This window comes from Urocampus carinirostris, chromosome 1 (assembly GCF_059441175.1).
Source record: "Urocampus carinirostris isolate Australia breed hairy pipefish chromosome 1, RoL_Ucar_1.0, whole genome shotgun sequence".
NCBI lineage: Eukaryota > Metazoa > Chordata > Actinopteri > Syngnathiformes > Syngnathidae > Urocampus > Urocampus carinirostris.
This window is the reverse complement of record NC_142349.1, coordinates 31,831,165-31,843,994: the sequence shown is the minus strand read 5'-3', so window position 1 is coordinate 31,843,994 and position 12,830 is coordinate 31,831,165. Positions and strand designations below refer to the sequence as shown.

Sequence of the window (12,830 nt, the reverse complement as noted above, 5' to 3'; positions counted from 1 at the left end):
GGAAGAACCGGTCTCTGTCGCTATGGTTGAGAAACACTGATGCAATGGTCTAGAAAGAGAACGAAATTGCAACTGATGGTCTTATGTTTGGATTTAAAACAAATTGATTTCAAAAAAAAATATCAGTAACTTTAGCTTTTATTATCCACTTTTGATTTGCCTTTTTCATGTTTCCAAATTAAAAAAAAAAATAGTCGTATTCGAAAATTTCGACCAGCAAGTAATTCAATTGAAGAGTTTTATACTAGAGAAATTACAGACATAGACTGGTAACAGAGAGCAAGGAAATATTTGAAAGCCCTTTATAGGGAAACATGTGAGAAGAGACCACACATAGGAAGCGAGGTAGCAGTGTTCCCCTGCAAAGATGACTGGGCTGAATAGCTGTCAAGTGATCTACGTTTGCTAAGCTGGTCATTTAAATGCAACACGGCACCTGGATGGCCGTGAGACATCCTTCTCATGCTGTATGACCTCTCTGGAATATATTTTCTGCACTGCATCCTTCTCATGTTACACATATTTCCATCAATCAATCGCCTATTATTTATGAATACATGTGTTGCAAGGTGAACTATTTGAAGGTGTATAATACTACTATGATTCAGACTGTCAATACCATCTAAAGTTGATGAATAGCTTAATACATATGTTGGTGTTCTGCATATTAATGTATGGTAACTAACATCACAGGCTGATTAATGGCCCGGTTAGTCAATAAATGCATAGTCTATTAAGCAACCAGCTTGTGGCAGTCTATCAATTTTTTTACCCAGCCCCCCAATTCCCTGTTGGAATAAATAGTTCGTTTCCATAACAAATGAGCTTGCAGAAGTTGATTATTTTCACAGCAAGAAAATACTGCATAAGTCATCTCACGTCTTTAAGACGCTGTGCAATTCATTCCCACGCGATGAGCCCGGGAATCGTCATTTGCTGTCATAAATCAAAAGCAACACACTGATAAACTATGTGACAAATATTATAATTTCAGGTCCCTGAACATTTAGGCCAAGGGTGGGGTGCATTGAATGTCTTGGGTGTTACTGACACTCAACTTTATGGATACCAGTATGCGCAGACTCTGCCCTTTTTCACCCAAAAAAGGATGGAGCTTGTGCTGCACAGGATGGTTTCCATGGAAACCCAGCATTTCCATTGACTGACTTTGCGCTCACATAGCAAAGACAAATGACATTGGCCAGGAGTCGGCAGAGGGAGAGGAGGAAGCTCTGTCGGGCTGTTAGCCCTTGGGTCAAATTCATGTTGCTTCATTTTCCCAGCACTCATACAAGCCAACTTCGTTTCGGACTTCAACGCACGCTTGGATTTCAATTATGAGGCACTCCATGCGTCTAACTAGCTCTTGAGGACTGTGAAGATTTGCTTTGCCTTTATCTATATGCTTGCACTTCGGTTTGTTTTCGAGCAGTGAGATGAATTCGAACTTGAACCCTGGCTGTAGCTTGTGGGACCCAAAAATAATTGATATGAAAATTATTCCCTTGTATTGTTGTTTAATGCATACCCCTATTGTGTGCCTTACAGGGGAAATGTTTCCTGGAGAGGGTTGGGTACAGAAAAACAATAATTCACACTTGCAGTCGTTTGGAGAAGGAAATACATAGCTGAAAGGGCAATCAAAAGGAGTGTGTGTTTAGTGAACAAAAACGTTTAAAAAAACTGCATGATTGAGGACTGTGGGTAGTGGTATGCATGGTGAACAGAGTGACAGTGGCGTGTCATCTAAAACACTCAAGGCTTGCTCATGTTTGGAAGTGTACTGGCAATCTGCAAGGAAGAAATAGGGAAGCTTTTCTGACTAATCAAGATGACAAGTAGACTGAACCTCGGTAATCTAAAAAATATGCAGTCTGCTTGTCTCGGCCTTGAATCCCAAAGACTTTTGTTTTACCTATCTTGTTTTCTAGCCAAGTTTGCCATAAGAGGACTTTGCCTTTCCTTAAAAGAGCTGTAGGGAATTTGTAACTTTTTTACTTGCTGCTGCCAACTCCTTGCTTGTGTCATCATTGCAGCCTCAGTAAGCCCGTTCATGATGCGTGTGCAAGTAAGTGCATTTCTTAGACCCTCTCGAATTGTCTTCTTTTTTATCTTTCTTGGCTTTGGGATGGCGTTTAGACCCCTTTAAGCAAGACGTTTCCTACCTACACCATTTTAATTGTACGCTAACAAATGAAAAAAAGGAAAAAAATAACCACGAGGACAGGCATGACGTCACTCTACAGCACTCCCGCCACTCCCCGACATCTCCTACCAAATGTGTTCCACCCAAAATGCTTTGCAAAAAAGCAAGATAAAGCACACAGGCGCTTTGGAAAATGAAACATAGGGATCTTTGAGGTTAGTTTTGCATTAATCACGCTTGCTTAATATAAAAAGACGAATAACTTTTCACTTTTTAAGAAACACACCACACCTATAAGATTTCACCCTTGTGTATACAAAGCTTTTGGACAGTGTACTGTATGTTGCCACGGGTTGCCTTTTAAAACTTCTCCATGTCATTGAATTACTTTTTTATTTTTTGTTGATGTTTATGAAAAGTATGTTTCAAAACCAAGCTTGTCTTGGTGTAAAATTATGAACACTATGGAACAATTGATGTGTTTTTTTCTGAGAAGAAAATAACATTGTCATCGTTGAGAAAGTGGGAATATTTTGCCGATTTTTTTAAAGTGACATTGTGTTTTTTATTTAGTGCCGCTTAGTGGTAAAAAAAAACAACCACATTTATTTAAAAAAAACAATATTGATTTGATTAATAAGCAAAAGTACCTGGACTATCATATAAACATGCTATTTTTTGAATAGTCGTATGTCGAGAAATTTGCATTTATTTTACACAACATGAGCTGCTCCCAGAAACCGAAATCCAAAACAATCGTGTCCGCCTAATTTGCCAAGAATAAAATATCAAGAGGCACTGCCAAACAAAACATGCTGACTAGAAAAAGCTAACTGGAAACGAACGCTGTGAAAAGGTGCAGCAACTGGAAGCTGTTTTACGGCATTTCAGGGCTTTTTCACAAGATCCTGAGAGTCTGATGAAAATGCTACAAAGGCGAGCTATGTGGTCTCGACGCCGATCAGAAATGCATACCTTTCAAGTAGGGTGACTTAACTAAAAACTGTTCAAAGAATGTCCAGCTAAATAGTCGGCCCTCACACTGTTTCATCTTACGAAATCTGGCCCGCTTTCTGAAAATTTTAGTCACTGTTGCAATACAGCGACATCTAGCGGTTAAGAATTAAAGAGCATTCCTTTAACCTTTAAAACTGCGAGAATTCCCATGGTATTTGTGAGTAATGATTATACTTTTGTTTGATGATGAAAGCTGTTTGGAAACAACTCTTCTCACCCAGTTTTGTTAGTTCTGTCCTGCTGCCAGGATTCCTTTCAGTTTCGTGTTTGCAATTTGGTTTAGACAGCAGAATGCAAAGATTGCATGAGGCTCATCAAGCTTTTACTGTTTTTTTTGTTGTGTTCTTTTTGTAACACTAACAATCCGCAGTTACTTCTCTCAGTGTCGCGCAGCGTGTTTTTGATTTGCGTGTTTAGCATCTCAAAAAAGCAAACACACACTGCAAAAACAAAGCAATGAAACAGTAGGAGGTGTGCTGCGCAAGACACTCGGGGCTCTATTAACAAGCAAATGGAACAAATACCGTTAAAGGAGGGATAAACAGAGCGGGAGGGGCCACAAAACATTGGGAACATATGCTCACCCCGCTTTCTGGGAATGTTGTCCAGGCCAGCTCTGTTGTCGCCCACCGACTGTCCATGAGCGTTTCTGCAAAGACAGCAAAGAAAAAAGTGACTTTTTTTTTAATGTCACTTATCAGTTTGCAAAAAGGAATGGTCAGATGGAAAAAATAATTACCTCATCCTAAAAAAAAAAAAAAGTTGAATCTGAAACAGCATTTTTGCTGGTTGAATTTGTGTGTTGTGCACAAAAAGATTTTCTAATAAAATTAAGGATGCAATTTTTATTGTCTGATTTATTGTCAAAACGGTCACATCTGAAATTAGATTTTCAAACTAGTAAACAGTGAGAGGAAATGCTCTTAATTCTTTCCAGCTTTTCCAGTTAATTATTCATGAGCAAGATACAACACTATAAAATAGTTTTGCCTGAAAAACAAAACATTGATATATTTAATCAGAAACTTAAAAATTAAGTTTGCATTAGTTTGGGATATTTATTAGGAAAAAGGTAATTCTCCTTTCAAGACATATCTTTTCAAAATAATCACTGATACAAAATAAATGCATCGCCTCACAAATATAATGTTTTAATTAATGAAAACTTACATCTTGTTTATTGTGTGTTGAGTAAAGAATACTAGGTATCCCAAAGAAATGTATTCACATATTGACATAAGACGGCCAAACGTGTTTTTCCAAATTTCAGGTTTGATTTTGAAGTAACAATGGCAGATACTGGGCTTTAATTTGTTCAGAAAACGTTATGGAAACATAAAAATAATACGAGGATGTTCCAACGCATCGTTGCTTAATTTCACATCTCCAGAATGTTTTCAGAACTTTTTATATATATATTTTTTTGCTTAAGCGTGAGCTCATTCCCCCTCGGATGGGTCTGGCCTTGATGCGGCGAGGGGGCTTGCGTGTTCCAGTGACCCTGGAGAGCGATACCGTCGGGAGCTTGCTCCTGGTAGGGTCACCCATGGCGGGCCGGTCTCCGGGGTAGGTTCCAGACAAACAAAGACCCCAGCGTGTCGGTACGCTGTGAGGTGGCAGCCCCACCAACCGACTATCCTGCGGAGGGCTAACAACTCACCCAGGAGAAACACACTTTGTTACGAAACTGACCAGAGAAAGAAGCCGGACTGACCAACACGGTAACGGACCCCAGCCTGCCCCCGACCAACGAGTACGGATCGATCTTCGTCATAAGACCCGTGTCGCCACCTGGAATGTCCAGACACTCCTTCGCCCCGGAGCTGCCACCCTGCTGTCCCGAGAGCTCTGTCGCTATAACATCACCATGGCAGGGCTCTGTGAAGTACGATGGCAAGGCAATGGTGAAACAACAGCTGGCAACCATTGCTACATCTGGAGTGGCCCCGAGAGTCGGACCGGCCTTTACGGTGTGGCTCTTGCCATTCCAAAAGCCCTCCGGAGGTCCCTCATCAGCTGGACACCAATAAGTGACAGACTACTGTCTGCTCGATTCCTCCACCATCACGGCAAGATGACAGTGATCGTCGCCTACGCCCCCACCGATGTCGCTGATGAGGATGCGAAGGACGCGTTCTTTGACCAACTCCACCAGGCTGTCAACCAAGCCCCACCACACGACGTCACCATCATCCTCACTGATGCCAACGCCACTCTATCCAGCATTGATCGGTCCCCCGGCTCACCTGTCGGCACCACCTTCGTTGACAGCACAACAAACGACAATGGCAACCGCCTCCTCCTCCTCTGCCACCAAAACAACCTTTGTGTTGCTGACACCTGGTTTCCCCGGAAATGCATCCATCACTGGACGTGGTACAGCCCAGATGGCAGAACCAGGAAGGGATTGGACCACATCCTGATATCACGACGCTGGAAGTCGTTTGTAACCAACTGCCGGGTGTTCAGAGGAGCACAGCTTGGCAACACAGACCATCGTCTGCTGGTGGCCCAGCTCAAGCTAAAGCTCCGAGCCAACCAGCACAAGACTCTGCCTCGCCCCGACTCCTCCCGACTCAGCGACCCCAACATCGCCAGAGACTTCAGTTGCTCCATCCGCCGCTCTCTTGATACCCTGGCTCCTGACAAGCTGACAGACTGGGCGGCCTTCAAGGAAAGTGTCCTCCAGTCTGCTCACAATGTCCTCGGACGCCCGCGATCCTCCCCGAGAAAGCCCTGGATATCAGAGAGGACACTAAACATCATAGACCAGCGGCGTGAGGCCCGACTCCGAGGCGACCTCACAGAGTATCGGAGACTGAATCGCCTGCGCAATGTGGCCATTGCTGAAGATAGGGAGAGGTTTTGGCAGGCAGAAGCCCAACAGCTTGAGTCCGCGGCCAACAACAACAACATGAGCCGCGTATTCAGTCTACTACGCCAAGCCCGTAGCGGCCCACACATAAAGACAGCCCTGGTAAAGGACTCAGACGGCAACCTCATCATGACAGAAGCCAACTGCCTCGAGCGCTGGAAGGAGCACTTTAGCCTCCTCTTGCAGCACAGCACCATCCCGGCTGATCCCACCCTCCTACGGGCTGCGAGCACAGCACCTCCTAACGACACCTGCTGCACAGACCCCGTAACACCCGAGGAAGTGAGAGCTGCTCTGAAGAAGTTGAACACCAAGAAAGCCCCCGGCATCTGTGCCATTACCGGCGAGATGCTCAAGGCCGGCGGTGATGGCATGGTGGAGTGGCTAACCCGCCTATTCAACCAGGTGTGGGAATCGGAGCAGCTGCCCACCGACTGGACCAGAGGAGTCATCTTGCCCTTCTGGAAATGCAAGGGCGACAGGCTTGTCTGTGGAAACCACAGAGGCATAACCTTACTCTCCATCCCGGGCAAGGTCTTTACCAGGATCTTGCTCAGCCGTGCCCTTCCAGCAATCAGAAGCTGCCGCCGTCCCCAGCAGGCTGGCTTTATGCCCAACCGCTCCACAACGGACCACATCTCTGCCGTCCGTTTGCTGATAGAAAAGACCCGTGAATTCCGTAAAGATCGCCATCTATATATCGGATTCATTGATCTGAAGGCCGCCTTTGACACCGTCTGCCACTCTTCACTGTGGAACATCCTCCAAGCTCTCAGAGCACCACCCAAGATCATAGCCCTGTTCAAGCTGCTCTACAGCAACACAGAGAGCTGTGTCCGTATCAACGGCATTGACTCCGACTGGTTTGCTATCTCCAGCGGCGTTCGCCAAGGCTGTGTGGCTGCTCCCGACCTTTTTAATTGCATCATCGACCATCTGATGTTCAGGGTTAGTGAGCGCATCCCCGGAGTGTCTTTCGGCAACTACCACCTGACTGACCTGGAGTATGCTGACGACACCATCATTCTCAGCACTTCCTACAGCCAGCTGAGAGACGCTCTGGGCATTTACAGCGAAGAGGCAGCGCGGCTTGGCCTGCAAGTGAGTTGGACGAAAACCAAGTTCATGTATGTCGGTGATGGACCAGATCCACCTCCCATCCAAATTGGTAGCGACATCGTAGAGCCTGTCAAGAGCTTTGTATATCTGGGGTCCATGGTGACAGACAATGGGGACCTAAAACCAGAGATTCTCCGCAGAAGAGCCCTGGCAGCATCTGCTCTGCAGTCTCTCTGGAAACCACTCTGGCGGCACCAGACCATCGCACGCAAGACGAAGCTCCGCATTTACAACCTCGCCGTACTCCCTATCCTGCTTTATGGCTCAGAAACATGGCCCCTGAACGACACCCTGGCCACAAGAATCGATGGTTTTGATAGCAGGGCTCTCAGAACCATCGAGAACATCAGGTGGCCCCAGCGAGTCTCCAATAAAGAGCTCAGAGCCCGCACGTGCCAGCCCCAAGCATCTTCCTTGGTCGCACAACGCCGCACCCGCTGGTTTGGCCATGTCCTTCGTCTACCACCAGACCATCCGACACGAGCCATTCTCCAGTTTGACCCAAAGGCCGCAGGCTGGAGACGACCACGAGGGAAACCCCGCACTCGATGGCTCGACGTCGTTGCGGGCGACCTCCAACAACACGGAGTTGCCGTAGAGGATGCAGAACAGCTGGCACAAGACCGCCAGCATTGGAAAAACCTGGTTCATCTGGTCGGCTCAACGCACAGGGACGGGACCCCCCGACCTTCGCTGGAGCAATAAGTAAGTAAGTAAGTGAGCTCATTATCCAGCATTCTTACAAATAAACTGAAAAAATGGGCTACTAGCTATGTAAAGTCAAAGTGTGAATTCATTTTTGGGGACACCTTTTACATATATTATAAGTATTGTTTGTTTAATCTTAATACGATTATTGATTTGATCATCCATTATCTGCACCGCTTATCCTCAGTAGGGTCGCGGGGGTGCTGAAGCCTATCCCAGCCATCTTCAGACAATGGGCAGGAAACACCCGAACTGGTTGTGAGTTGATCAGATAAAATCAATTATTTGGTTTTGTATTCTAAAACATAAGATAAAAAACTGAAATGGCTTTTGGTGAAATTCATCACATGATTATAATATATAGGGACTGGTTTGGCACTATGCAAAAATGCTAGTAACTGTATAATAAAGACCATTTATTAAGCTGCAATCCTGTGTTCTGTGTTTTTACAGTTGTACAGTATACTGTAAGGACATCATCTCAAGGTATGTTTGACCCTTAGGGGTTTTTATAAGGACGCGACGCTACTTCACTCTTCGTGGGAGGTTTTGGTCCCCAATAACTGCGATAACCACGAGATTACTGGAGACCACCATTATATAACATTGTACCTCCAAAATGGTCAAAGACGACAAGATATTTGTTCAACAATAAACGTTGCCTTTCCCGCTTTACATTCGTCAATAACACTGTCTTTCTTCTCAACTGAGACTTGTCAAACACAGTTATCAGCTGATCATTCGCCCACTCAATTCACAATTTAGCAAAAAGGTGAGAACGGAAGCGATTTAGTGAGAATAAACAGCCAATCAATAGGCACTATTGTCTGGCTATCAATCAGCCCTCAGCTACCTCTCCCAATTCCAGCTTTGGAGGAAAGTCATCCCAAAAAGATGTTGTTAGCGCATAATTACTGAAACAATTACACTTTCTTCTGGGTGACTTAATGGTACGGCACCTGCTGTGCACCATTTGCTCACAAGTTGTTGATAGCGCTTCCCAAGGAGAGTGAGATGCTGCAAGCTAACACACACACTGACGCATACTAAAACGGCTCGGGTAGGACACAAACAACAGGAAACACACTTTCCTGATCTGGTCATGCTTCAAAGAACGAAGGCAATGTCGTGGAAACACAATGTGAGTCTCTGACTTGAATGATAAGAAATCTGCCCTCCATCTGTAACTGCAGAGTTAAAGACTGCAACGTTTACAGTCCGGGCAACGCCTTCATTAATAAACCCACAATGGCGGCCAGAATACACATTTGCGATTTGCGGTCTGTGACTTCTTTTTGCCAACTCATGGAGGAATGTTGAATATTCTCAAGCAATTGATAAAAATCAACACATTAGAGCAGTCACTGAGAACCTTTTTGATTCAAAGAACCATGAAATAATTTATTTTTTTCAATTTGGGGGAGAGCCACACAATATATTTTAAGGCAAAAGTCAACAAAACCGCCAAACCAGCTCTCCAGATAAAAGCAAATTCTTCAGCACATTTGATTTCACTGTGTGATGTTTGATGATCTGATAAAATAAATGAAATGATAATTAATGCCAGTATCCCTGATCAATAAATATACCTCTTAAAATGTGTCTGTTTCCCTCAGTAACTTATCTTAGGGCCCGGTCACACAGCCGTTTGCGTCTGAATCACGGCCAGAAATTTCTCCCGTGAAGCAGACGCTATTGGACGCTTTGAGATCGCCATACAGACGAGATACAGCAGTGCTTTACATGCTGTCGGAAATTCACACGCGGTTGGCAGCGCGAAAAAGTTTTGCGCTGCTCAAAACTTTAGGGCCCAGTCATCAAGCCTTTCACGGGCGTATCGAGGCTGAATCACGGCCAGAAATTTCTGCCCGTGAAGCAGACGATGTTGGACGCTTTGAGATCGCCATATAGACGAGATACAGCAGTGCTTTACACGCGGTCGGAAATTCACACGCGGTTGGCCGCGCGAAAAAGTTTTGCGCTGCTCAAAACTTTAGACCACGTGTTAACCGCGGGCGGCACACGAGGTAATGACGCGGATATGACGCGGAACGACGTGCTCTGGCCGCGGCCAGGGCGTGGTTACACATGGGTAGGACGCGAAATTTCAGCGGGTAATCAGGGGTGGAGCACGGTCATAGCATGTTCTACGCCTGTATCGCGGTGTTATTACGTGAAATTAGCGTGTTACGCGTGTGACGGTCAAACACCTTTCTCCGCGTATATACAGCGCGATTTGCCGAGCACACGTCAGTTGTGCTCGAGACGTCAAGGGGTGGACATGGATCACCGTCACCGTAGTGACCTCGTCTTAATCCATTTTTATTTCTTGACATTTCTTTTCATATCATAACAAGATAATAAAATAAAAATGAAAAACTATTACAATAATAACATATTGGCTTCTTCCGTGCCATAGCTTGAAATCTTGATCTTCACGGGACTGTGTCTTGAGCGGTTATGATTTCTACAGCCCGGTGTTATGCCGAGAAATGCATCCCTGCCGAAATTTGCATCCCCTCGCTACTACAACAACTTTTACCTCGTTTTATCTTACTTTTATCTCACTTTTAGGGAATGTAATGGCGAACATATAACCAAATCCACTTCGTCTTGCATTTGTTGGGAATGTCTCATCTCATCTCATTAGCTGTACCGTTTATCCTCGTTAGGGTCGCGGGGGGGCTGGAGCCCATCCCAGCCATCTCCGGGCAGTGGGCAGGGGACACCCTGAACCGGTTGCCAGCCAATCGCAGGGCACACAGGGACAGACAACTGGCTCGCTCATTCACACGTAGGGACAATTTGGACCGGCCAATTCACCTGAAATGCATGTTTTTGGAACGTGGGAGGAAACCGGAGTGCCCGGAGGAAACCCACGCAAGGACGGGGAGAACATACAAACTCCGCACAGGAAGTCAGGAGCTGGATTTGAACCCACGACAGGTTCCCATGACATGAACTGTGCCGCACAAGCGCTAACCACTGCGCCGCCGTGCTGCCCCTGTTGGGAATGTAATACAACATAAACCATTCCGTTTTTGTTGTGAACGTAATCGAACGGTAATGCACACCGTATATAAATCACTTTTGAGAACTGTTATGCACTCTACCGTAAAGCTTATTATGCAGAAATAAGCTTTATGGTAGAGTGCATAACAGTTTCAATACGAGCGATTTGAATAGAAAAAGGCAAAATAAACATGTTACCTGCTCAAAAGTGATTTGTATACGGCATGCATTACCGTTCGATTACATTCACAACAAATACAAAGACGGAATGGTTTAAGTTGTATTACATTCCCAACAAATGCAAGACGAAGTGGTTTTGGTTATATGTTCGCCATTAAATTCCCTAAAAGTGATATAAAAGCGAGATAAAACGAGGTAAAAGTGGTTGTAGTAGCGAGGGGATGCAAATCTCGGCAAGGATGCATTTATCGGCATAACGCCGGCTCGGCAGCTTTTATACCCGTGGTCCACACGAGAAAATTACGCGGAAATGACGCGATGAGGAAGCGGAACAGTCGCCGGCGTCTGTTTTGCGGGCATACCACCGATGAACAGCGGGTTGGCCAATTTTGCGCATTTTCCATCGCGGGCAACCACGGGCAAAAGAAACCCGCAAAATTTTACCCGCGATACAGACGCAAACGGCTGTGTGACCGGGCCTATAGTTGAGGTTCATTTTGTTTGTTTTTTTAACAACAAAAATCACAAGATACTGCAAACGAGAGGGATACAAATATATTTATAGGGGATTGAGTTATGTGTGCAGGGATCCACCCACCCTTACCACTCACCCAATCAGATTGCTCTGGGTGCTTGCCTGGTGTTTTCAGGTGTTAACACTATGTTCTGTGGGTTGTCATCATAAATTGTTTCATCAATCAACATACATTGTTTAATGAACTTCCATTTACAGGATTATAAAGAGATGTACAACCTAAACGGGGTCTGTTGGTGTAACACTGCAACAGTAAATTGTAGCTGAAACTTCGCGATATATATATATATATATATATATATATATATATATATATATATATATATATATATATATATGTGTGTGTATATATATACTGGACCGAACCAAAAAGCTGCTGTGTTGCTTCGGCTCTGCATACAGTATAGTTGGAAATTTACAGGGACGATGGCCATGCTTTTGATGTAGCGCCGAGCCAGAGATACTCTTGAAAATAGCCAGACCTGGCTCATGAGCCATACATTCCCGACCCCTGTATTGAAGAGCCGATTTTGACTGCTGCATTTTGTTCTCATATTAAAAGGGGTTTTCAAAGGATTGATTGACAACAGTACTTTATGGTCCACCACGGCTTTTTTCATTCATATTGTGTTTGTAAAATACGAGGGCAGACATTTCGAGACTTGGATCATAAAATGGATCCTGTCAAACTACCATTCATGGTTCACCTGTTTTCTGAAGCACAGCCATGATTTCACATTAACTGAAACCTGAGCATCTGTGAGGTAATTCTGACTAGAAAGCATTGACAAAATGGCCGTCCCCAGAGACGGATCGAAAAAGTTAGATATTGCTTCTTACCTCATATTCTATAAACACACAACTGCATGTTTAGACTGGTAGTGGGGACCATACAACTGAACATTGTTCAGGAGTCCTTTGGGTTGACTTTAACTTTAAGATGAATACAAACTTGGTTTAGTTGGTTTTCTTTTTGTGCATATCAGGATCAAGGTTCAAGTGAATATGTTTTTCTTTAGGTTTCACCTACCAGGACCTCCATGATTGTAAAACTGAATGTCGTTTAACATCCATCCATTATGTGCACAGTTTATCCCCACCAAGGTAATGGGGTGTTGTTTACCATTGTTCATTAAAAAATGGCTGGACTAAACCAACTTTTTATTTTTTTCTCAGTTAACCTTGATGCTACTAAACAAGATTAGACCTATGAAAACAGTCATTTTGTTTGTTATTTA

The 12,830-nt window shown here is 44.5% G+C and overlaps 1 protein-coding gene across 1 annotated transcript in view; it reads right to left on the bottom strand.

The window, feature by feature from the left end:
• ephb3a (eph receptor B3a) overlaps positions 1–12,830 on the bottom strand; it is an 86,374-nt gene that overhangs the window by 61,631 nt on the left and 11,913 nt on the right. Inside the window, exon 2 of the mRNA XM_088334968.1 lies at positions 3,748–3,812. Coding sequence (XP_088191094.1) covers positions 3,748–3,812 — 65 coding nt within the window. The remainder of the gene's footprint in view (positions 1–3,747; positions 3,813–12,830) is intronic.